Below are 22,565 nucleotides of genomic sequence, written 5' to 3' on the forward strand. Positions count from 1 at the left end.
ATGTGGTCCCCGTTTCACCGATGTAGAATTGGTTACATCCTCCGCAAGTAATAACATATATTAAATTTTTGGACATGTCATGTCCAAATTAATAAAAAATCTTTTCCTCTGAAATTAAATGAGGTTCCTTGTCTTTAAAAAGGACATGTGCCACATCGCGGGTTTTTACACTTCGTCACGGATTTTGTAGATTTCCTTATTTTGGAAGGACAGAGCATTCTTCTGAGGTTTTTTGGCTGCCTTTTGTTGTTTATAAATTAAAATTTTGATAAAACACTTGATATTTCTTCATCTGTTTTGAGGATATCATTGAGATTTTGAACGATAGGAGTAATATTTTGGTTGTTAGGGTTGTAAGTTGTGACTAGTGGTAATATTTTAATTTCCTCTACATCCTTAGCAGTTGGGTTGATTAATTCTTGTCTGTCTAGTTCCTTTGCTTTTTTGATGCCGTCGTTAATGAAGTTTAAAGGATAATGTTGGCATGTGAGATATATTTTCAATTCCTCCAGACGTTGATTTCTGGTTTCTTCCTCACTGCCTATTGTGCATATTCTTCGGGCTAGGTTGTATGGTATTGCTCTTTTAATGTGTCGTGGGTGGGAAGAACCGAAATGAAAATACTGATGAGTGTCAGTATTTTTATAAAATGTATCTGTAGAAATTTTGTTTTCCTTACAGATTAACACATCTAAAAATGGTAGTTGAGTGGAACTTTTTTCCATTGTAAATTTAATATCTGGGTCTAATTCATTCAAGATATCATTTAAAATGCTCAAATCTGAATCATCTTTTTTCCATATAATAAAACAATCTTCTAGATATCTTTTCCAGTGGGTTCTTTCAATGATACTATTTCAAGATTCTGTAAATTCTGTGAATATTGAATTATAACAAATGCATTATAAACATTGCATATACTGTCCAATTTTATTCACATGATTTGACAGTCATTAAAAAGAAAACAACAAAATGAGTTCACTTAGAAAAATGCTTTGGTTTTTAAATGATGCCCTCTAAATGACATTCTATGTGTGCAATAATAACTGATGTCTAGACATTGCACAAAATTCCTTAACTTGAGACAACAGTGCCTGTCTCGGTAGTAACTTCTTGATTTTCACCAGAGGTAAACCTTTTATATATGTTAAGGATTTTGGTTTGGGTTTAGCAGCAGTAACTTAAGAGAGAGAGAGATTAACAATCCTTCAAATTTTAAGATTTTGCCAACTTAAGTGATGTTTTAGAGTCCGTGTATGCTCTGATCCCAATTCGTATTGTTCCAATGGACTTTTGAGCTTGTTTACTGTTCGTTATCTTCATATTTCATTATTACAGAGTTAAAATCCTAGTAAATAATAATATGCTTCAAAAATTCAAAAAAAAATTAATGATAATTAATTAGTTTAGAAACAAAATGATATTACATAAAAATACACTACAAACAAAGAAAATAAAAATTCGAATATCATTTTTTATATTACAGGTTTGAACTACTTTAAAGCTTTTTGGAGAAATTTCAAAAGCTGTACGAAAATTTCAGGTGATGATCTTTTTTAAAAAATTTCTTCCTCAAAGAAATCGAAGAGCTCAACTACTTACAATATGGTAAAACTGCTCAAAAAACATAAACAGCCTAAAGAAAAATTATTGCAATGTATCGATTTCACAAATAATTACATTTGAACATATAATCAAAGCAAATGTAAATGGTGCAAAACTTGCAAAAGCCATTTCACTTTAAATTGATTATATTTTTTATGCTTTTTTATGGCGTAATCTTTTAAAAATTCACTTTCATATTTAGATATATGATTATGTATGCTCTTTTTTTCATCCACATTTGATGTAAAAACATTTATGTACAATTGACAATGCCAATTCTTTCAATAAAACTACTTGTTTATCGAACTTCTCTTTCCCTAATATTTCCATTTATCAGCCACGAACCAAAACTACGGTTAATTTGATATCATAACATTTCAAGAAACCATAACTCTTACTATACACAGTGCATTACAATGTCCATAAAATCTTTTAAATTAACTTTAAAATTCATACAGCCGTTTATTAATTCATTTATTATTGTTATTATTATTATTATTATCTTAATGTATTTAAGACAAACACGGGCTGCCTTTAAAATAACTTCATATTTATTATTTGAAAAAGTCCTTATACGGTCAAAATAAAAAATGTAAACACATGTTCTGTATACGTTGAGTCGTGGAAATCTTCGGTGATTCCCCTCCAATGTCCGTGAAGCCGCGCGATAATTCAAGTGTGTAAGAAATGAACTTTAAAACAATTTTTTTTTCTCTTTATCTTTATAGTGACTCTTTTCTAGGGTTTCATGCAGCTTTACATTCTAACGTTACTTTTCATTTCCATAAAATTAACTCACATTTGTTCTAATTCTAGTTTTTTCTTTATCATTGAAATGGTCGGGATCGGCTCTGTTAAATATGTATACGGGAAACGTGTGGGGATTCACCGAAAATTTCCGCGCGATATTTTAAATATTGCTTTTCAAGCAAATATTGGTACATTATTTATCTCTCAGAATAATGTATTAAGATTGCCATTTCTGGTAAGTAAAAAAAATATGTAGAAAAAAAGCGCATGCAATCACACATTTGCAACTTTAGATAATGCATGTGGTGTAACGGTTGCATAATTTGTTTTTGTTTTTTATTGCACTAGTTCGGCGGGAGTGACTGTTCCTTACTTTTATCAGTAGATACTGGTTAGCAGTGGGTTGACATGTTCTGAAAAGAGCACATAGTAATTTGACTATCACATCTTTTTAATGCACCCTTCAATTTATTCAAATTAGAGAAAATTGTTGAAATTTGAAAATTCGGTCCAACATGGACAATTGTTTTAAATCTAATATAAAAAATACTTTAAAATGATTGAAGTACTATTTTCAAATGTGTTATTGGTTCTATTTCATTGAAATTTTGTGGAAAAGGAGGAGAGTGATATTATTAATATTAAGAACAGTAATGTGGTGCAAGGTAATATTTTGTACGTAATTAAACATTAACATATGTTTTCTTTGTTTGGTAATGCAGGAATTAATGGTTGTAGCCAATGCAGAAATGGTTGTAACCGTTAATCCCTGCATTAACAAACAGATTTATTATTTATATTTGAAAAATTAAAATTTATGTATAGAAGTTCCCAGGATTCATATAAATCAAAGTATCATTAATGAATCAATGTAACACTTAATTCATATACAAATTCTTAGGGAAACTATCCTAATTAAAGGACTCCCCTTCCCAGTATCAGGAAGTGATATGAGATCTGCCACAGTTACTTTTTATTCTAATGTATAAACAGTATTGATTCATTTTAACAATGGTCATACTATCAAAACCTGATTTATAAACAACCATTTATACTTATTATAAACAATACAAATAATGATAAAATAATTAATAACGAGCTTTATTGCGACACAACACATGTTAAACTACAGAAAAATAACAATATTTAAAACTTTAATTATAGATCGACAGAAAAAATAGATGTGTATCAAACAAATGTTGAATTTGAATTGAATTTGCGAAGCGATTTAGCTGAGAAGGTAATATTTCATTAAACCTTACCATGTGAGCTTTTTCAGAGGTAAATTTTGTTCCTGTAAACGGTATCTTGTTCTGTACATGAAAACGAAAGTTGAAACTTGCATGATTGACCGGTCTTGTAAAGTAGGCTTTTCCCTCAAAAATCTTTTTCCTCGGAAAACTGGCTCTAGAATAGGATTTCCTCTCGGAAAATAGGCTCTAGAGAAGAATATCTCCCACAAAAAAACGACTCTAAAGTAGGATTTCCCCTTTGGAAATCCCACACCAGATTCAATTTTCTGCTTGAAAATCCTACTCTTGCAATAGAATTTCTTACAAAATCAATTGCCTGTACTTATATATGAGGGGAAGGGGGCGATACATTGTTACAAGTGTCCCTTTTATACTGCTTTCGTAGTGGACAATCTTAATAAAGCTTCACAAAAATACAGTGTATAATCAGAAAGTTTAGTTGTGTCTTTTAGACATTTAAATTTTCAAAATTTCGACCAGTTCCATTGAAACATACAAAATATGAAAATTGAAAATTTTAAATCTCATTTTTATTCAGTTTTGGTTGTTTTATTGTTTAACGTCCCTCTCGAGAATTTTTCACTCATATGGAGACGCCACCACTTGCCGATGGAAAGCTGCAAATTTTCTCCTATACTCGGCACTTAGGGCCATTGAGCAGTGAGGGATCTTTTTCGTGCCAGCACCTACTGCGACACGGGACATCGGTTTATACGATCTCTTCCGAAAGACCGTCTCCACGTCCCACAGTGGGATTCGAACCCGCGACGTAAGGATCAACTCCTTACTCCGCGACTCTAGAGCGAACGCTCTAACCACTGTGCCACCCGGACCAATTTTTATTCAGTAACTAATTCTTTTGAAGCGTTGTTTTATTTTCATCTTGTCAAACTAGTTTCTGGAGAAAAAAAAATGGGGGAAAAAATGTTAGCGGTTGGACAATTTTCTAATTGTAGCCATGGAATCAAAAAGGAGGAAATTTATTTTATTTGGATTTTTTTTTTCTCCAGTTGTATTTTAATCTGCATGTACATAAACATGTTTAAATAGCCAAAATAACTGCTGTTGCCATGAAACTAAAAATGGTCTATCTCTAAAATTTTGAAATTTGGCAAAACTTTGGATATTTTACTAGAAAAAGACGTTAATGGTAAGCTAACAACAAAACTTTATGATAAACGTGATGACTTCAACTTTTCTATCGTCAACTTCCCTTACTTATGTAGCAATTATACCTTTATCACCTGCATATAGGGTTTATATCTCCCAGTTGATTCGATAAACAAGAGCATGCTCCACGTAAGAACAATTTCTAAAACGAGGCAAGCTATTGACAAATAAGTTGATAAAACAAGGATATCAACAGTCTCGTTTGGAGTCATCATTTCGCAAGTTCTAAGGTCGACCTTGTCAGCAAATACAATCTATCATTTAGTAGAATGCTGACTGACGATTTTCTTACTAATTGTTAGGCCATTATTTAAACACTGAATAGCCTACGGATTTTTTTCCGTTTGCCCGATCATGACAAGGAGCACACAGCAAGTGTTACCAGTCGACAGGGGATGCTTATTCTCCATGGTACCTGATCCCACCTCTGATGTTTTTAGAGGTCCCTATTTGCTCTGCTCCCAATTTGTATAGTTTCATTGGACTTAAGACCTTGATTGCTGTTCGTTACTTCCATGTTTCATTTAAGAGAGTAATTGCTTTCTAGTTTCAAATCCTCTGGGGACGAGGGGACATTCTTATGCTAGGGCTTGCAAAAAAAGGTTTCTTATATTCTTTTGTTTTTGTGTTTGGTTTTGGATTTTTTTCTTTCTTCTCTTTGAAGATCTACTCGATTCAAATACTCAAAATGGTATGATGAACCTATCAATATACTAGTAATATATTTTTTTTATTAATTTCCTCACACAGTCTTTGTAAAAAGTACTTACCGATAGATAAAATAATTATCTGTCCGGTAGAAGACAAACAAATTAAATCTCTACAGGTGGCATAATACATTTTAAAAGTCGTGAACAAACAGGTACCGTTGCACTTAGAAAGGTGTTGAGACATCAATCCTTACGAATTTGCGAGTGACTAATTTTACCATTTGCATTTTTTATGAGTTATTGATAAAATGTTTTGTTGGGTCAATGATTTGAACAATTCTTGAGTTGAAAACACTTATATTTTTATTTTGATTTTTGGCATTAAAAATATAGGAGAAATCGTACTCTGAGAAAGAAAGAGGGAGAAATCTAGATCTGGCTCTAGAATGAGATTGGCCCTTGCGGGAAGTCCTATTCTAGAGTCGAGGGTGAAAGCCAGCTTTAAGGGAAATCCTACTCTACAACACCGGTTCTAGCTATACATTTGATACATAAAGTATGTGCAATATTCGAGACTATTGCGATGTCTAACACTACAAAACATCACATACAAGCAATGACATTGCATAATTCACTCAATGTTATCAATTTATCTATCTATCTATATATATATATATATATATATATATATAAAAAACAATGCGTTTTGATTGAAGTTGAAAGAAAGTGACCGGTCGGCAGGACATGCTCACTCCTCCATGGCACCTGATCCCACCTCTGATGTTTTAGAGGTCCGTGTTTGCTCTGCTCCTATTTTGTAATGTTTAATGGACTTTTGAGCTCGAATACTGATATATATATATCATATATTTCATTGTGTTAAAATGTAATAATTCTCACTTCACGTCATTTGTAAAACATTCATACATGTATCTATTGTTTTCCCTTAAATACTACTTAGTTCAAATCTGTGTCTTGTAGAAGCGTTTTGGACTTTGTGTAAGTAAGAAATGTCGAATAATTAAGTAAATTCACAAACCTGTTGAAATTTGGATTTAAGGAAGATTACCGGTATCTCTTGCTCACTTGCTGCAATATTGCAAATACATATGCTAACAATTTTCTAAATTAATTCATGCGATAATATCATAAGTACTAAATGCATGATTTAGAGGAGAAAAAACAAGTGTTGTCGTGAACATACTATCCTATTTTTAGAATTCTCTATCTAAGTGGTTCCCTGAAAAGAGGGATGTAAGGATGGAGGAGAGGGAGAGGGGGATATTGAGGAAGAGCAGGAGCATATTTACACGTGACCTTGTGGATCTGGACACAGTATGTGACCGACTTTATCAGAGGGAGGTCCTGAGTGAAGGAATGAAGAATGAAGTTTTGGTAAATATCAAAAAGTTGTCCTCGATTAAGACATGTAGATGATGTTCAGTGTTAACTCCAGTAGTTAATCACTGGTATATGATATACAAGTGATTATTTTCTGGAGTTGACACTGATGATTTATCGGCCATATTATATATAATAGGATAATTTTCTTCAAATTAAGACCTTAAAATGAAAATCATATACTTACATCAATCAAGATCTGAAAGACAATGGTAACAAAAAAAAAGCTAAATATACCTATTCCAAGAGAAAAAAAATAACACCAAGGTGGCTCAATGGGAAGATAGTCCATGTGTGTGCAAAGAGTTTGACAACTGAAGACTTTGTGGTGGACAGTAAATGACTGTCCACCAAACACTCGGCGTTAGGTGTGAAATATCACTTGTCTTTCTCATAATTTGGTCCCAAGGTAAAATACAGAACACTAATTGTATGGAAATAAATGTTCTTTATTTTAGTAACTTGTTATTATTTTGTGAGAAAGGAGATTTCATGAAAAGTTGGGCTGAGTAAAATGGCTATGGTTCGACAAATAAGAAAGTGAAATAATATCGTTGATATTTCAATCAATGTTAATATATTTTATGTAAAATCTCCTAATTTTGCAACAGTTTCGCAAGTGTAAAATTATTCGTCTATAAAAAAGCAGGCACACACCAAAGACGGCAAAAATGATCAACTCTTCTAACTATATTATGCCGAGTATACAATTTCTCTATAAAAGTGGGTCCTTGCTCTATAGTTTCGAAAGTATTTTTTTCAAAATGTTTAAAAATATACAATTTTACTTAACAAAAACATAAAGGAAGGAGCGACTCTGCCTTAAAAATACTGTTATGACGCAAAATTCGTATCTATTCGAGAAATATCAGAAGTCCAGTTAACAAGCAACATTCAAATTCTAGTACCAGCTATGAGCTATGTGGTGTAGTGGTACATGTAAGCGTGTCAGTCTCAAAGAAAAAAGTTATACTCAGAATTTTTATCGTTTAGATTCAATACCCAAGAAGTCCTAATTATTCTTTTCACCATAGAATAATTTTTGCCGAGCGAATTTTTAACACCGGAAAGTTCTGTCATAATTTCATACCTTTCAATAATAAGAACATTGCTCGACATACTAAGTTCACAAATTAAAGGTACTTAGACACAGATTTGAACTTAATATTTTCTCAATTTTTCTGTATAATATCACGACTTATATATTGCAATTACGGAAGCCCGTTGGGGCCAATTCAGAGAAAGAAATATTTTTTATTGCGTTTAAACGCAATAATTATTGCGTTTAATCGCAAAACATTGCGTTTAATTGCAATAATCATTGCGTTTAAACGCAAAAGATTGCGGTTAATCGCAATGTATATTGTGTTTAAACGCAAAACACTTTGCGTTTAATCGCAAAAGATTGCGATTAAACGCAATCTTTTGCGTTTAAACGCAATACTTTTGCGATTAAACGCAATAATTTTTGCGTTTAATCGCAATGATATTTTTGCGTTTAAACGCAATAATTTTTGCGATTAAACGCAATACTTTTGCGTTTAATCGCAATAATTTTTGCATTTAAACGCAATACTTTTGCGATTAAACGCAATAATCTTTGCGTTCAAAGGCAATAATCTTTGTGTTTAAAGGCAGTCATTTGTATCAAACCTTGCAGAGTACAATGGACCCACGCATACTTATATCTTTTATTTCTTTCTCTTTCTTATTAGGAAATTGTGTGTTGTCTTTATAGAATCAGATTTCTCCGAGCAAACACTCTCTGAAAGGTAAACCACTAATAAGAATTTATAGAGGAGAAAAAAAATGTCGGGTTGTAAAAACAAAGGAATCCTAAGAACGAGACATGTCTTAAGCTTATTCTCTACATTTTTAATGAAGTTTCGGTCAGTTGTTCTGCTAAAAAAAAACTGTCACATACGTTGCAGTCACAAGTTTAAATCATGTATAAAGGGATTTTTGGAAAGGACTGAGGAAATGCTGGAATTACGTACAACATGATGAAGTATTTAGACTTCAATGTACATTCATAACCCTTCCTATGGTTGCATACAGTAAACACAAGAACATATGTGATGGATTTATATGAGGTCAAAATTAAAAACAAATGAAAACAGATTGATCGATGTGCACTACATGTATCAAATTGACACGTGCTATTAATACCACTGAAACTTTCTCTATAAGTTGTGATACACGTAAGCAATTGATCAGAGACTTCATTAAGAGTTTTGGGTTCTAATACATTTAAGACATTCAGGTTGTTAGGATGCCATTGTTTTATTACAATTTTCAAAAACTGGAAAATTTTGCAAAAAGACACAGAACAAATCGGATCTTCTTAAAGTTGAAGTGTCGGGTCCTAGCACATGTAATTATAAGCTTTGACTAATTCATGTTTGATTTTGAAACTACAGTATCATTGTGTTTAAATGCAAAACAAATCCTTATAAGGAAGGATTATTGCGTTTAAACGCAAAGATTATTGCGTTTAATCGCAAAATTATTGCGTTTAATCGCAATACTATTGCGTTTAATCGCAAAAGTATTGCGTTTAATTGCAAAATATTATTGCGTTTAAACGCAAAAACTATTGCGTTTAAACGCAAAAAGTATTGCGTTTAATCGCAAAAATCATTGCGTTTAATCGCAAAAATATTATTGCGTTTAAACGCAAAAACTTTTGCGCATAATCGCAAAGTCATTGCGTTTAAACGCAAAAGATTGCGTTTAATCGCAATCTTTTGCGATTAAACGCAAAGTGTTTTGCGTTTGAACGCAATATACATTGCGATTAAACGCAATCTTTTGCGTTTAAACGCAATGATTATTGCGATTAAACGCAATGCTTTGCGATTAAACGCAATAATTATTGCGTTTAAACGCAAAAAAAAAATATTTCTTTCTCTGATTTGGCCTCAACGGGCTTCCGTATGCAATAGCATTTCACACGAAAATATAATTAAAAACTTATTTTATCTGGAAATTATTGAAACTACGAATTCCGGGACGCGTTTGATTAACGCATCTTTGCACTTACACAAATTTTAACCTTATCCTTAATACATGTATTTAAAAAAAGAAGCAATTTTGTTATGTATTAATGAAAAATATTACATCTATAATCCAGAAAATTCAGAGTAGAAATGTTCGAAAGCAAAACCAAATCACCAGTATTGTCAGTCCGTGATCTGTGATGTGTGCAGAGTTTAACAAATTGAACATACCCGTGAAACGTAAACTGTTTTTGTAAACAGGGCACGAGCTCTGTTATTGTTAATGTTTACGATTCACCGGGTATATTCAATTGTTAAAATCTGCACACACCACTGAGCAGGGACTTACATAATACTGAGTGGGTTTTGCTTTCGAACAATTCTACTCTGAAATTTCTGGGTTATAGTTTTACTATTTTTCATTAATACACAACAAAATTGCCACTTTTCTTAAGTATTAAGAATAAAATTAAAATATGTCAAAGCGCAAGGATGTGTCAATCCAACGCATCCAGAAATTCGAAGTTTTAATAACTTAATTCGAGATGAAATAAGATTTTTATTATATTTTAGTATGAAATGCTATAGCAACATATAAGTCATGAAATAATACAGAAAATTTGAGAAAATATTAACTTCAAATCTGTGTCCAAGTACCCTTAAATTGGTTTTTTACATATTTGACACTTCATGCATTTTGCACGCCTTGTTCGCCCATCTTCTTTCACATCATGCTTTGAAATGATAAATTTGATGTCCCCATGAAAACGATTTACTATACACAGTTTTGTTAATGCTAGCTTATGTCCTTTTGCAGACAAACTGCTCTCTCTCTCTCTCTCTCTCTCTCTCTCTCACACACACAATAAAAATGGATATTGTAATTGTCCATCTACAAAATTGTTTTACCGACAAAAACTTATAACTGAAACTATATGACAAACGGGATGACCAACGTACTTTTCCATCATAATCTTCGAATAAAGTAATGTAGTAATATTCAATTATTACTTACATGGAGAGTTTATGCCTCCCTATGCAACCGATTCAATTAGCAAGAGCATATTCGGAATGCAATCAGTTTTTAAGCCGAAGCAAGCTACTGACAAATATGTTGATGATAGACTTTCTACAGTCTACGTATAAAGTCAGCTTTTCGAAAATTCTATGGTCTTTATAATGACTTCATTTGCAATACAATCTATCCTTGGGCCCTATTTTGACCGATTTGTTTCCCACCAATTGTTGGGCTATACTAATTTTGCCGATAAATTATTCTGTTTTCCTCATCAGTTTAGAAGGCTCACTGTGGGACTGACCGGTTGACAGGGGATACTTAGTCTTCTTATGCAACTGATTTCACCTCTGGTGTTTCTGGGGTTCGTTATTTGGTCGTTTTCTGTTCGTATTTTTACAGATGTTATATGGAGATAACGAACAGTATTCAAGCTCAAAGTCCATTAAAACAATACAAAATCGGGAGCAGAGCAAACACGGACCCCCAAAAACATCAGAGGCTGGATCAGGTGCCATGGAGAAGTGAGCATCCCCTGCCGACCGGTCACACCCACTGTGTGCTCCTTGTCAAGATCGTGAAATAACGGTAGAATCCGTCGACAATTCAGTGTGTAAATTTAATGAAAATGATCCCTGTTTGTGATTTTTACCTTTATATATCAAACATAGCCAAATGTGCCTTGCGTGAATTTCTTCGTGAAAAATTCACGAACACAATTGCACTTTCCTGGGAAAATTTTACCTGAAATTTATTTCGGCACTTTCATCGAAAATTGAAATGAATTTGAAGATCTTTCAGTATGGCAAGGCAGGGAACCATCTTACTCAAAACTTTCCTGCAAACTGTCCCCACAATATATTAAAGACACTTTTTGACGCCATGAAATCTGCTTCTTCAATATTAATGGAACTTTAATAACAATATTCATTTTCCTCCCGGCATTAATTCAGTATATCTCATTGAACTAGAAATAAAGGACACCATAGAAATTGACAGATCTGTTTCATAACTAAATGATTTACTAGAGAAAATCATTGATGGCAAACTGACAACTTAACTTTTTGATAAACGTCATGACTTCAACTTTACTCTTATTAACTTTCTTATTCATGTAGTAATAATTCATAATCACCTGCATGTGGAGTTTATGTCTCCCGGTTGATTCGATTCTAATTCGTTTGTACGTATTTCTTAAACGAGACAGGCTATTGACAAATAAGTTGATGATTCAAGGATATCAGCATCCTTGTTGAAAGTCAACATTTGGCAAATTCTATGGTCGATACGATGACCTTGTTTGAAAATACGATCTGTCGTTATGTCCAATGTTGACTGTCATCTTTCATAAAAATTGCTAGGCCATTATTTTCACACGAATTGTCTACGGATTATCCCTTAATTTAACATTACAAGGAGCACAACAAAGCGGGTGTGACCGGTCAACAGGGGATGCTTACTCCTCCATTACACCTGATCCCACCTCTGTTTTAAGTGGTCCGTGTTGGCTCTGCTCCTAAATCATACTGCTTTAATGGACTTTTGAGAATGATTACTGTTCTTTAGCTTACATTTCATCTTACACCATGTCAGCATCCTTATCAGGCGGGGTTTTTTGGCACAGTTAACATCCGGTCTCTCATGATGTTAATTACCATCAGTTTCTTTACATTTTTACTGACAACAGTAGTACTTTTCTATCGAGGTGATACATTGTAAAGTCCCAAATATATAATTATGGGAATGTCAGCTTCTTCAAGTTTGTCGCTCCGTCTTCCTTTCTGAATTCTGTTCCATGTGTTAATCGCTTACTAGTATTCCAAGTTTGGGTCAACTTATTAAGATAATCTGGAGAATTACTTGCCATACATGCAGTCGTTATACATGTTTTTATTTTAATAATTAGCCAGCGCAACCTGGTATGAAGAAGTGTGCATTTAGCTTGGCTTAACCCTGTTGATTCTCTGTAGATTTAATACTTTTTTAAAAAATGGTGCTTCTAGTGTCCTTTGGTTTGATGAGATTTTTAATTTATCTACAAAGAGCCTTTTAATTAAATCTTTAAAGAATAACAGATTTTAAAGCATAATTAACCTTGATTTGTAGTCTGAGAAGACCAGGGAAAATCAAGTAAGAAAACTTCTGGACATAATTCCAAAGCGAGGCAAAAGAGCATACGGGGCTTTCTTTGACGCTTTGGAAGAGACTTTTCAGCATAACCTCTCTGGCATTCTCTAGTAAGTAAATAAATTTGCTTTAGGCAAATCACTTTTATAAGCTTATATTACTAAGCAAACTTGGGAGATTGTGCAAAAAAGGTTTATTTTATCTATATTTCATATACAATTGATGCCATGAAGAGGGTAATTAAAAAAGCATGATGAAAGAGATTCATGGAAAAGGCCAAAACTCTCTCTCTCTCTCAATGACCCCAGTTAATTAGTCTTCAAAAAATGGCGATGAAACGTGCAAATGTTCGTAATACAAAGCTTTTTTTTTTCTCTGACAATGTGCCGATTTGCATGGTAAATTTTGTCGCCCGGGAGAAAAGGCTAGGCTTACCTCGGCACAGCTTGTCGCCGGTGTCAATATATACTGATGGACTACAATATGTGCAGTAAGGGTACGCCGGTACATATTGTCGCCGGTGAAAATATGTACAGGGCGACAAAATGTACCGACAGGGACCCTCAAGAACGGTGTTATATGCCCATTTTCTAAATTAATTCATTCAATTTTGATTACCATGCTTCAGTCAACATAAAGTGCAAGCGAGTCTATGTGCCATATTGAATTATTAATATATACCTGTTATTTTATGTACTGTTCAAAATTACCAATGGACAAAAGTTTCTGAAAAAGAAACAAACATTTTATTAATTATATGATTGAATTCTATAGTCCAGGGGGCAAGAAAGATTTATTTGAAAACCGGAAGTCCGAAAGGTTTCCTTTAATAAAGAGTGCGTCGGCGACAGTGGAATCAAACAGAGAAATTCAGAAGCCCCCGCTCATGAGAAGTATGTCAGCAGAGGTTAGACGGGAACCCGTGGAATCGATCAGCGAGATCCAGGACCAGTCCTTCACGTGTGAGCTACCTCTAGAGGAAAAAGATTTCCAAAAGTTATCCATTGTAGACGAAGAGTTTACCTTACCTGAGAGTAAGAATCCATCTCCAAGACATACATGTATTTATATTCTAGCCATAATTACGGGAATTCTGAGCTTGTACTATCATAAAGTTGCTCCTACATAAACTTACAGTACGTCTAATTATCTATGTTGTATTTATTGCGTTGAGAGCTTTTCTCTCTGTCTACGTAAACTTTTTTGCCACGCATGGTTACCGATTTTGATGAAATTTAACCCATTATTACAACTACACACCAGAAACATATATCAAATACAATCTGGTTGCTATGAGTCTTTGCAACAGCAGAAAAAGTTTGAAAAATTTAGATTTTCAGCTACTTTGAATCTTTATTGACCTTAATATATATTATATACATGTATATAATATTATAAATATATAGCTCCTCGGAGCTGATTTTGCAGAGGACGATGTTCGATTAGTATATAATAGTTGTATCCTTAACTTGTATAAAAATAGTGAATATATAAGCTCAATAAATCACTAGCTTACCTTATTGAATATAGTGTTATAATCATTTGTCAGAATTGAGAATTTGTTCTTATTGTGTTAGAATGGCCTTCAGAACCGGAACATGCGCAGTCATTGAATTTCAAAGTCCACAGGTCTCTAAGCTCATCAGCTCTTTCTAGCCTTAATGTGGTATGTATTCCAATTGTCCACTTTGATAACTTTAGATGAATTCCACCCGATTTTAAAAACATACATACATACTCTTTCGACAGAAATCCGACGTCTATTCTATGGTGAAGAAACCTCGGGGAAGATTAGTCATCATCAACAACTTCAAATTTGGCAGTGATGAAGTGGACCTGGAGAGGATGGAGAGATCCCAACAAGATGCCACCAGTTTGGATTTGTTGTTCAAACAACTTTATTTCAAGACTAAACAACACAGCAACCTAACATTAAAGGTCTTTTTTTAATTTTTTCTATATGCTAGCCTTTTTATATTCCAAATATAATACAAACTACCTTCGGTTACCGTTCTCAAATTTTTATGACAATTTTTTGAAAATGTCTGCTTAATATCGAAACTTTGATATCTCTTTATAGGAACTTTCTGCCGTATTGGAGAAGGAGCGAACATGTGACCACGCCTCACTGGAGTGTTACGTAATGGTCGTTATGTCACGTGGTGACGGAGACCACATCTACGGTGTGAACGGTTACAAGATAAATATAGACACCATCATTTCAATGTACGATGATGAACACTGCAGCAGTCTAAGAGGAATCCCAAAGATATTTATTTTCCAAGCATGTGATGATGGTTCGTGCGTGCCAGATCACAAAATCCAACATTCTTTTCCTTTGAACTAGATAATATATGCATGAAGAGACATAAATACCATGGCATTTAAGTCTCTGATGCATGTATCTTTAAGGAAATTCATGTTCATAGGTCTCTTTACAGCAAAATCTAAATCGGTGCACGAAATGAAAAAGAATACTGAGAACCTTACATCTATGGTGTCATCTTCAACAACGTCAGGACACACTGTGAACATGAGGGCCGACATGTTTGTTGTAAGGGCAACGCAAGATGGTAGATATGAGTTGTATTATCTTCCATAATGTGAACAAAACGAATTTCATTGCAATACGCAATTTCAAACCCAGTAATTTTGTTTTCAGTGGCAGTAAGTTATCACGGTGTGTTTGGCTCAAGATTTATACAATCCTTTGTATATCTTATGCGCAACTTAGCATTCAAAGAAGACCTTGAAGAAATTGTTAAAAAGGTAATCTAGATTACAGATTACAATCAAGGATCAAGGGGCTTCTCCTTACTTTTAGTACCATAACCAATGAACTAAAAGCATTCATTATACCAGTGTACCTCTAAATTTTACCATGTTTTCAATTTGATTTACAGATAAATCACCTGAACTCGGTCAGTGAGCCAGAGATAGTGGAATATGCCAGCTCATTTACAAGAAAACTATTTTTTAATCCTTGACCTTTTTTAAGACCCAAGGCAGAGGATATTCTTTGTGAATTTTGTTGGTGTGAATGACTTAGTTTGATGTGACTTCAATGTATTGTACAAGTCCATAGAGACTACGCACATCACAGTTTTATACAAAGTGCAATATCATTATGCTTTTATTTATAAGTATCTTTCAAACAGTATTTTCACAATAAAATGAAACTGTATTAAAACATATTCAGAAATATGTGTAGCTTTTATTTTGATTGAATATTTAATTATTATCAAATCTTTTATATGGTATATAAAGCTGTACTATTAACACTTCTAGAGCAGATTTAGATGTCTTGTCCTGGTGTCATCAAATATCGGTAGATCAGCATTTCAACCTATCTAAAACATTGTCTTAAAATATCATTCAAATACAATTTATATGCTTATAAGCAGAGACATCAATAACATTTAAGTCTATTTTTAAGAATATTTCAACAAACACATGGCCATGCCTATATAGGCGCATGATAGAGCCTTTAACATAATTACATGTTTGTTTGACACATTGTTACATTGCTCCAGTGCTATTTACTCTAGGTAGGAAAAGTAAGATGGAACTTACAGGTGGGTGTCAAAGGTCAACTACAATATTACATTAATTAAAATTAAGGGAAAAAATAATGAGTCGGAGACAAAATACACCATACTGAATGCAGCTTAATTTCTTAGTTACAATGTATCCGCAACAAATGCAATATCACTTTTACATTAATACTGAGTACATAGGTGGTATTACATAGATTAGCAAGAGTCAAGGTCCCAGTCCCTATACCACTATACACAAAGAGCACACATACAGAGACATGTATATCTTGTAAACATATTAATACATGTAAGTGTGTCATAAAGATAACACACTGACATATAAAATTAAATGCTTCATCAGCATCATCTGCCTGGATACTCAGATTCCATGCATTACAGCTCTAATTTTACCTCCTTCTCTAAAATACAGTTTGCAAATTGAGAATGCTGTAGCAAAATTATATTAAAATGCTGATTTTCCCCCTGCCTAAGAGAACATGAAGCAGTAAACAACTTGTGGAATCCATGTAAATTCTTAAAGGAAATCAGCTTTCTGTCACTCATCTGGAACAAAATCCAACACTACTGATAAAAAGTCATAAACCCAATTTCCTACTGTCCAAATATTCCCTCATCCACTACACAGAGTGATGTCAGAAGATTCCGGAAGTCGTCGAGGGTCCAGGGGGTAGCGCTGACAGGAACAGGATGATGACTGCTACTCTGGGGGCTGAAGGACAATGGGTGTGTTCAAAACAACTTATGAAATCAAATTAACAAATTAATGGAAAGTGTTTCAATTAAAATCAACCAATGAGGAGGTACGAAACAATCAGGGTCAGAGAAAAAAGATTTTAAAGTAACTTGTGTGTATGTGTTATATTTAAAAAAGACAATCAGTATCAACTAACTTAGATTTCGTCACTAACCCAACATTGAAGTTACCGGTAAAAGTATGTTAGCAAAGCTTGTTTATTATTAAATGCATTACAATAAATTATGTGCAAAGGTTCAGAATAAATCTGTAGCTGAAATGTTCTAATTTATTTAGTCAAATGAGAATCATTGGTAAGATAACCTGTGGTTGGTTAGAGTTACACCATTACATCTACCTCTAATACTTGTCATATATTTCACTTACTTGATCGATGATGGATTGTTGAAGGTCACAAGTATATCTGAGGTAAATTTGGAGATGCGGAACAGACCAATGTGCATATCTACTGTGTTTTTGGCTGCCTCATTAAATTTGGAGACATTCTGTTGTCCTAGCACATAGTAGGCATTGTCACACCTACAAAAAAACCAAACAAAAGTTAAGGAGAATCTTCCTGTGTAACTATCATGAATCTTACATGACGTCTTACCAGCTATCAGAAACTCACAACCTGCAAGCTGTTTTTTTTTTAGAGATTTACTGTGTCATTTTAAGGTCCGTGTTAGGAATTTCTTCAATCTGATTTAAACCAGGCAGTTAGAGACTTATTGTGTCATTTTAAGGTCCGTGTTAGGAATTTCTTCAATCTGATTTAAACCAGGCAGTTAGAGACTTACTGTGTCATTTTAAGGTCCGTGTTAGGAATTTCTTCTATCTGAACAATATTGGCATCTCCACTCTGAACATCATTGTCTGAGGCCAGATCACTAAAGTGGGTCCTAGAAAACATACATAAAATTAAATATGTATTGTGTAAAAAGTTTTTATTTACAATAAATACATGTCACCTTTAAATAGTATAGTACACTAACATGGATACATCCAAAATCAGAACTATAAGGGCTAGGGTCAAAATGAGAAATCTTTAAAAAGCTCATGTGTATATTAATGTTCAATGTACTCTGAAAAACTTTATTAGCCTAATTGCTGGCTAAGTACTCTCTGGATTTTAATAAATTGATTGATTATTTGAAGTAGAAAAGACACAACAAAGTGCGACCTTTTTCTAAAACTACCTATAATCCATGCTAAAGACAATATCTGTCTGAAATCTACTTTTTTGTTTCTCCATTATCTTTGTTCACACATTCCAGAATTTCTATAATGATGCTCTGGTCTGTGACTTGGTTACTGACACTTACTTTATTGCTGGGTTACTGATAATTACATTACTACTGGGTTACTGATAATTACTTTACTGCTGGGTGACTGATAATTACCTTACTGATGGGTGACTGACAATTACTTTAATGCTGGGTGACTGACACTTACTTTATTGTTGGGTGACTGACACTTACTATATTGTTGGGTTACTAACATTTACTTTATTGTTGGATTACTGACAAATACTTTATTGCTTGGTTATTGACACTTACTTTAATGCTGGGTTATTGACACTTACTTTACTGCTGGGTTACTGACATTGACTTTATTGCTGGGTTACTAATACAGTTGAACTTCGGTGTCTCGAACACTGATATCTCGAATACCATAGATATGTCGAAGTGATTTGGAAGTCCTAGCCCTTTATTCTTTTTAAGTATTTTACCTCATATTTCTCAAATACTCGGATATCTCGAAGTTTTTCCTTAGTCCCATTGAGTTCGAGATAACGAGGTTTGACTGTACTTACTTTAATGCTGGGTTACTGACACTTACATTATTGCTTCTATGTCATCTTTGTCCACGTATTCCAGGATTTCTATGATAATACTCTGGTCTGTGACTGGTTACCGATACTTACTTTATTGCTTCTTCATCATCTTTGTCCACGTATTCCAGGATTTCTATGATAATACTCTGGTCTGTGACTGGATTACTGATACTTACTTTATTGCTTCTTCATCATCTTTGTCCACGTATTCCAGGATTTCTATGATAATACTCTGGTCTGTGACTGGTTACCGATACTTACTTTATTGCTTCTTCATCATCTTTGTCCACGTATTCCAGGATTTCTATGATAATACTCTGGTCTGTGACTGAGTTACCGATACTTACTTTATCGCTTCTTCATCATCTTTGTCCACATATTCCAGGATTTCTATGATAATACTCTGGTCTGTGACTGGGTGAGCAAACACTTCCTGGTTGTCTGGAATCTGGCGAATGTCACTAAATAATAAAGTGTAAAATATGTATTTGGAAAATTAATACTGAAAAAACTTTATTGGCTACTTGAAGTAGCTACTTTATTTGGCTACTTGAAGTAGCTTTATTTAACACAAATTTTCACAAATATGCTTTTTACTTAAAATTGCCAAAAAAAAAATCGCAAGTACAACTACAGTAAAACACGCTTATAGCGAACATGCTTATGTAATGAATTGACGCTATAGCAAAGTGATTTTCATTCACCGTGACTTTAAAATATGTTTTAAACTTAAAGGATATTTCAAATTACGCTTATAATGAAGCAAAATTGCCCGTCCTTGGCACTTCGTTATAAACATGTTTTACTGTACTGATATTCTTACAATGGAGTTTTTAAAAAAGCAACTCAGAGCAGCAATAAACTCAGAGTTTATTGCTGCTTTTGAACATTTTAAAGCAAATGATGCATTTCCACTGTTTGAGTAACTGTGTACACCACCTTGTGTTCGGTGAGGCATGGATAAGTACGGCTACTTTACACTGTGCTGAATTATTACCAATCGTCATGTTAACCAGAACTGGTCTTCATTGTTATTTCATTAAATAAGTAACTGTTTGGTCTCACATTAACTGCTGTACATATAGCCCAAAAACTTTTAAAACTTTGAATGCAATTGTGCTAGCTGAAGGAAACACATCTTTGAGAGTGATTTTTAATGAATTGTTTTCAGATCAGTTCAAAGTTCAAAATTATTACTTCATCAAAGTGTGATATTTTGTACATCCTGAAAAAAAAATGCTCATTTAACGTAGTGTAGTCTAATTTTGTGCCAATTAGATTGAAATCAGATGAAAACTGTAGCAGGAGTCATTTTTAAAGGAATTTTACAGAAATTTCTATTTTTAGTAACCATGGCAACACCATTCATTGAAATCAAAAACCGATGCATTAAATTGTGTATCTTAGTGTAGTCTACTCATGTGCCAAGTTATATTGAAATCAGACCAAAACTGTAGGAGAAGTAGCGTTTTAAAGGAATTTCACAGAAATTTTTATTTCTAGTAACCATGGCAACAACATTCATCAAAATCAAAAACCGATGCACTAAGTTATGTATCTTATTATAGTCTACTTGTGTGCCAAGTTATACTGAAATCAGACAAAAACTGTAGGAGAAGTAGCGTTTTGAAAAATTGTTTACAGACAGACGGACAGACAGACAGACAGACAGACGGACGGACGCGGGACACCTTACTATCGCATAAGCTCTTCTGGTCTCTGACCAGTAGAGCTAAAAAATAAGTATGTTTTATTAGCTATAACATTCACACTTCAGGCAGAAAAATAAAGCTACGTAGGTAATTCAAGCTATGTAGCTAAATGTAGTACCTATACTGGACCTGTTGTACATGACTATTGGGAGTCAATGCAATTTATTGCCTAGAGCAGCTGCACAATGTATACTAAATTTGTAGTACAGTTAGCTCAGAATACATTTGGAAGGTGAAGAAACTTGTAATATACAGGTTGGGGGAAATGTAAATTCCACTATAATAGTGGTATATCACTATTATACTGAGATTCCGCTATATATTCAGCCGTATTCATCCTCAATTTCAACAAATAACATGCTTGCATGCTGTTTAAAGTGCAATTCATGGTGGGTAATAAAATGGACAATAATTGGCACCCTTACATGTTGAATTTTATTAGATTTTCTGCCGATGTGTTTATAATGCAAACACACTTTTTAAAACTGAAGTTACATTTTTAACATAGCAACCAGTGATTGCAGTAGCCTTCAAGAAAGGCTGAATCTCAATTTTTCTCACATGTGTGCACAAATTAATGCTTGTAGTAACTTTCAACCCACATTGAAAGAGATTTGTCAAGAAGAAAAGATGATTTTTGTCTGTATGATTACAATTATGGAGGCCCATTGTGACAAATAAAGGTCCATTACATGTATACTTTATTCTGGCGGAATCAATTTGTATCATCTAAATGCAATAAATTGTAAACAATCTATAAAAAGTTGTCACTTTTACAGGTAATCCCAAGTATAATGTTTCTTTTCTGGATTATAAAACTACATGTTCAAACTGTTAGTCTTATCCAGAAAAGACACATATTACTGATTACATTGATTTGGTAGCCTGTGAAGAAACTTATGACCGTCACACAACCGTAAGAATACGGACAAATCCTCCGTCATAAATGCAAAGACTTCTCCAATCTGCATATTGTATTTCAAAAAATATTCACACATGAACAAACCCTTAAAAGAAAACACTTCACACTAGTCAGTACTGTAGTCTGTACTGTCAGTAGTCTACCTGATGTCCTTGGCGTTTTCTGGAAGATGAACAGTGAGGGCTCCCCCAAATAATTCCTGTACTTTCATAGACATTTCGAATGTTAAAAATTATATTCGAACAAGGATTAAATATTACTAACAGCTATTATTAGAGTAACACACATAACAAACTTGCACAATCGCATGTTCATCAACTTCATGTTTACTTTCAGTTTCACTTTAAGTGAGGTCACTTAAACGCTTAGGGATAATATCAAAATTCATTTTCTCCTATTTTTATCGTATTATAATTCGTTTCTTTTTATTATTTTTTTTTTTATTTCCTTTCAAGTATCAAAAACAGGTTAAATCTCAAGTTCGATGTACTAAATAATGGATAAGTCATACCTCCCCTTTCCCAACGACGCATTGGAGAGCGATCACTGATGTTGATACTGTAACGCAACTGAGGGTAAAGTAGCTTGTGATTATATCCAAATCTGCTTAAACCCCAGACAAGTCACAAAATTATGTGGATCCTGTGCTATTCGCAACACATGCGTAGGATTTTGAGATCTTTATAGATCAATAAGAACAACACTTTGCTTGTATTATGGAAATTTACATCAACATAACATCATAGTAAATCAAGAAATAGAGGAGAAGTGCTTGCCGCACATGTATTCTCTCACCCTGTATATATATCTGTCGACAGCCCAATATAGTTAGGC

At 33.6% G+C, this 22,565-nt stretch overlaps 2 protein-coding genes across 2 annotated transcripts; one reads left to right on the forward strand and one right to left on the reverse strand.

Moving 5' to 3' along the window:
- The first annotated feature begins 6,652 nt into the window (after window positions 1-6,652).
- On the forward strand, window positions 6,653-16,172 carry LOC133197539 (caspase-6-like). Its single transcript, XM_061333622.1, has 9 exons — window positions 6,653-6,823; window positions 12,950-13,080; window positions 13,745-14,004; window positions 14,548-14,636; window positions 14,720-14,908; window positions 15,051-15,267; window positions 15,412-15,543; window positions 15,633-15,739; window positions 15,874-16,172. Exons 1-9 carry the CDS (start codon window positions 6,689-6,691, stop codon window positions 15,955-15,957), a joined length of 1,344 nt encoding a protein of 447 aa, XP_061189606.1. The 5' UTR covers window positions 6,653-6,688; the 3' UTR covers window positions 15,958-16,172.
- LOC133197540 (ran guanine nucleotide release factor-like) lies at window positions 16,165-22,040 on the reverse strand. Its single transcript, XM_061333623.1, has 5 exons — window positions 21,875-22,040; window positions 19,445-19,558; window positions 18,061-18,162; window positions 17,648-17,800; window positions 16,165-17,236 (listed from the first exon to the last, which is right to left on the reverse strand). Exons 1-5 carry the CDS (start codon window positions 21,946-21,948, stop codon window positions 17,119-17,121), a joined length of 561 nt encoding a protein of 186 aa, XP_061189607.1. The 5' UTR covers window positions 21,949-22,040; the 3' UTR covers window positions 16,165-17,118.
- Window positions 22,041-22,565: the final 525 nt, after the last annotated feature.

This window comes from Saccostrea echinata, unplaced genomic scaffold (genome assembly GCF_033153115.1).
Source record: "Saccostrea echinata isolate AGI-Se365-2 ecotype Australia unplaced genomic scaffold, CSIRO_AGI_Sech_v1 ptg000030l, whole genome shotgun sequence".
In the NCBI taxonomy this organism is placed as follows: domain Eukaryota; kingdom Metazoa; phylum Mollusca; class Bivalvia; order Ostreida; family Ostreidae; genus Saccostrea; species Saccostrea echinata.

Coding starts and splice junctions, on each gene's coding strand:
- LOC133197539 (XM_061333622.1), top strand. CDS start 6,689: ATGGAGGAGAGGGAGAGGGGGATATTGAGGAAGAGCAGGAGCATATTT. Junction 14,909..15,050: donor ACAGCAACCTAACATTAAAG/GTCTTTTTTTAA, acceptor ATCTCTTTATAG/GAACTTTCTGCCGTATTGGA. Junction 15,740..15,873: donor TTGAAGAAATTGTTAAAAAG/GTAATCTAGATT, acceptor TTTGATTTACAG/ATAAATCACCTGAACTCGGT.
- LOC133197540 (XM_061333623.1), bottom strand. CDS start 21,948: ATGTCTATGAAAGTACAGGAATTATTTGGGGGAGCCCTCACTGTTCAT. Junction 19,559..21,874: donor GAAAACGCCAAGGACATCAG/GTAGACTACTGA, acceptor TTTATTATTTAG/TGACATTCGCCAGATTCCAG. Junction 18,163..19,444: donor GATGATGAAGAAGCGATAAA/GTAAGTATCGGT, acceptor TATGTTTTCTAG/GACCCACTTTAGTGATCTGG.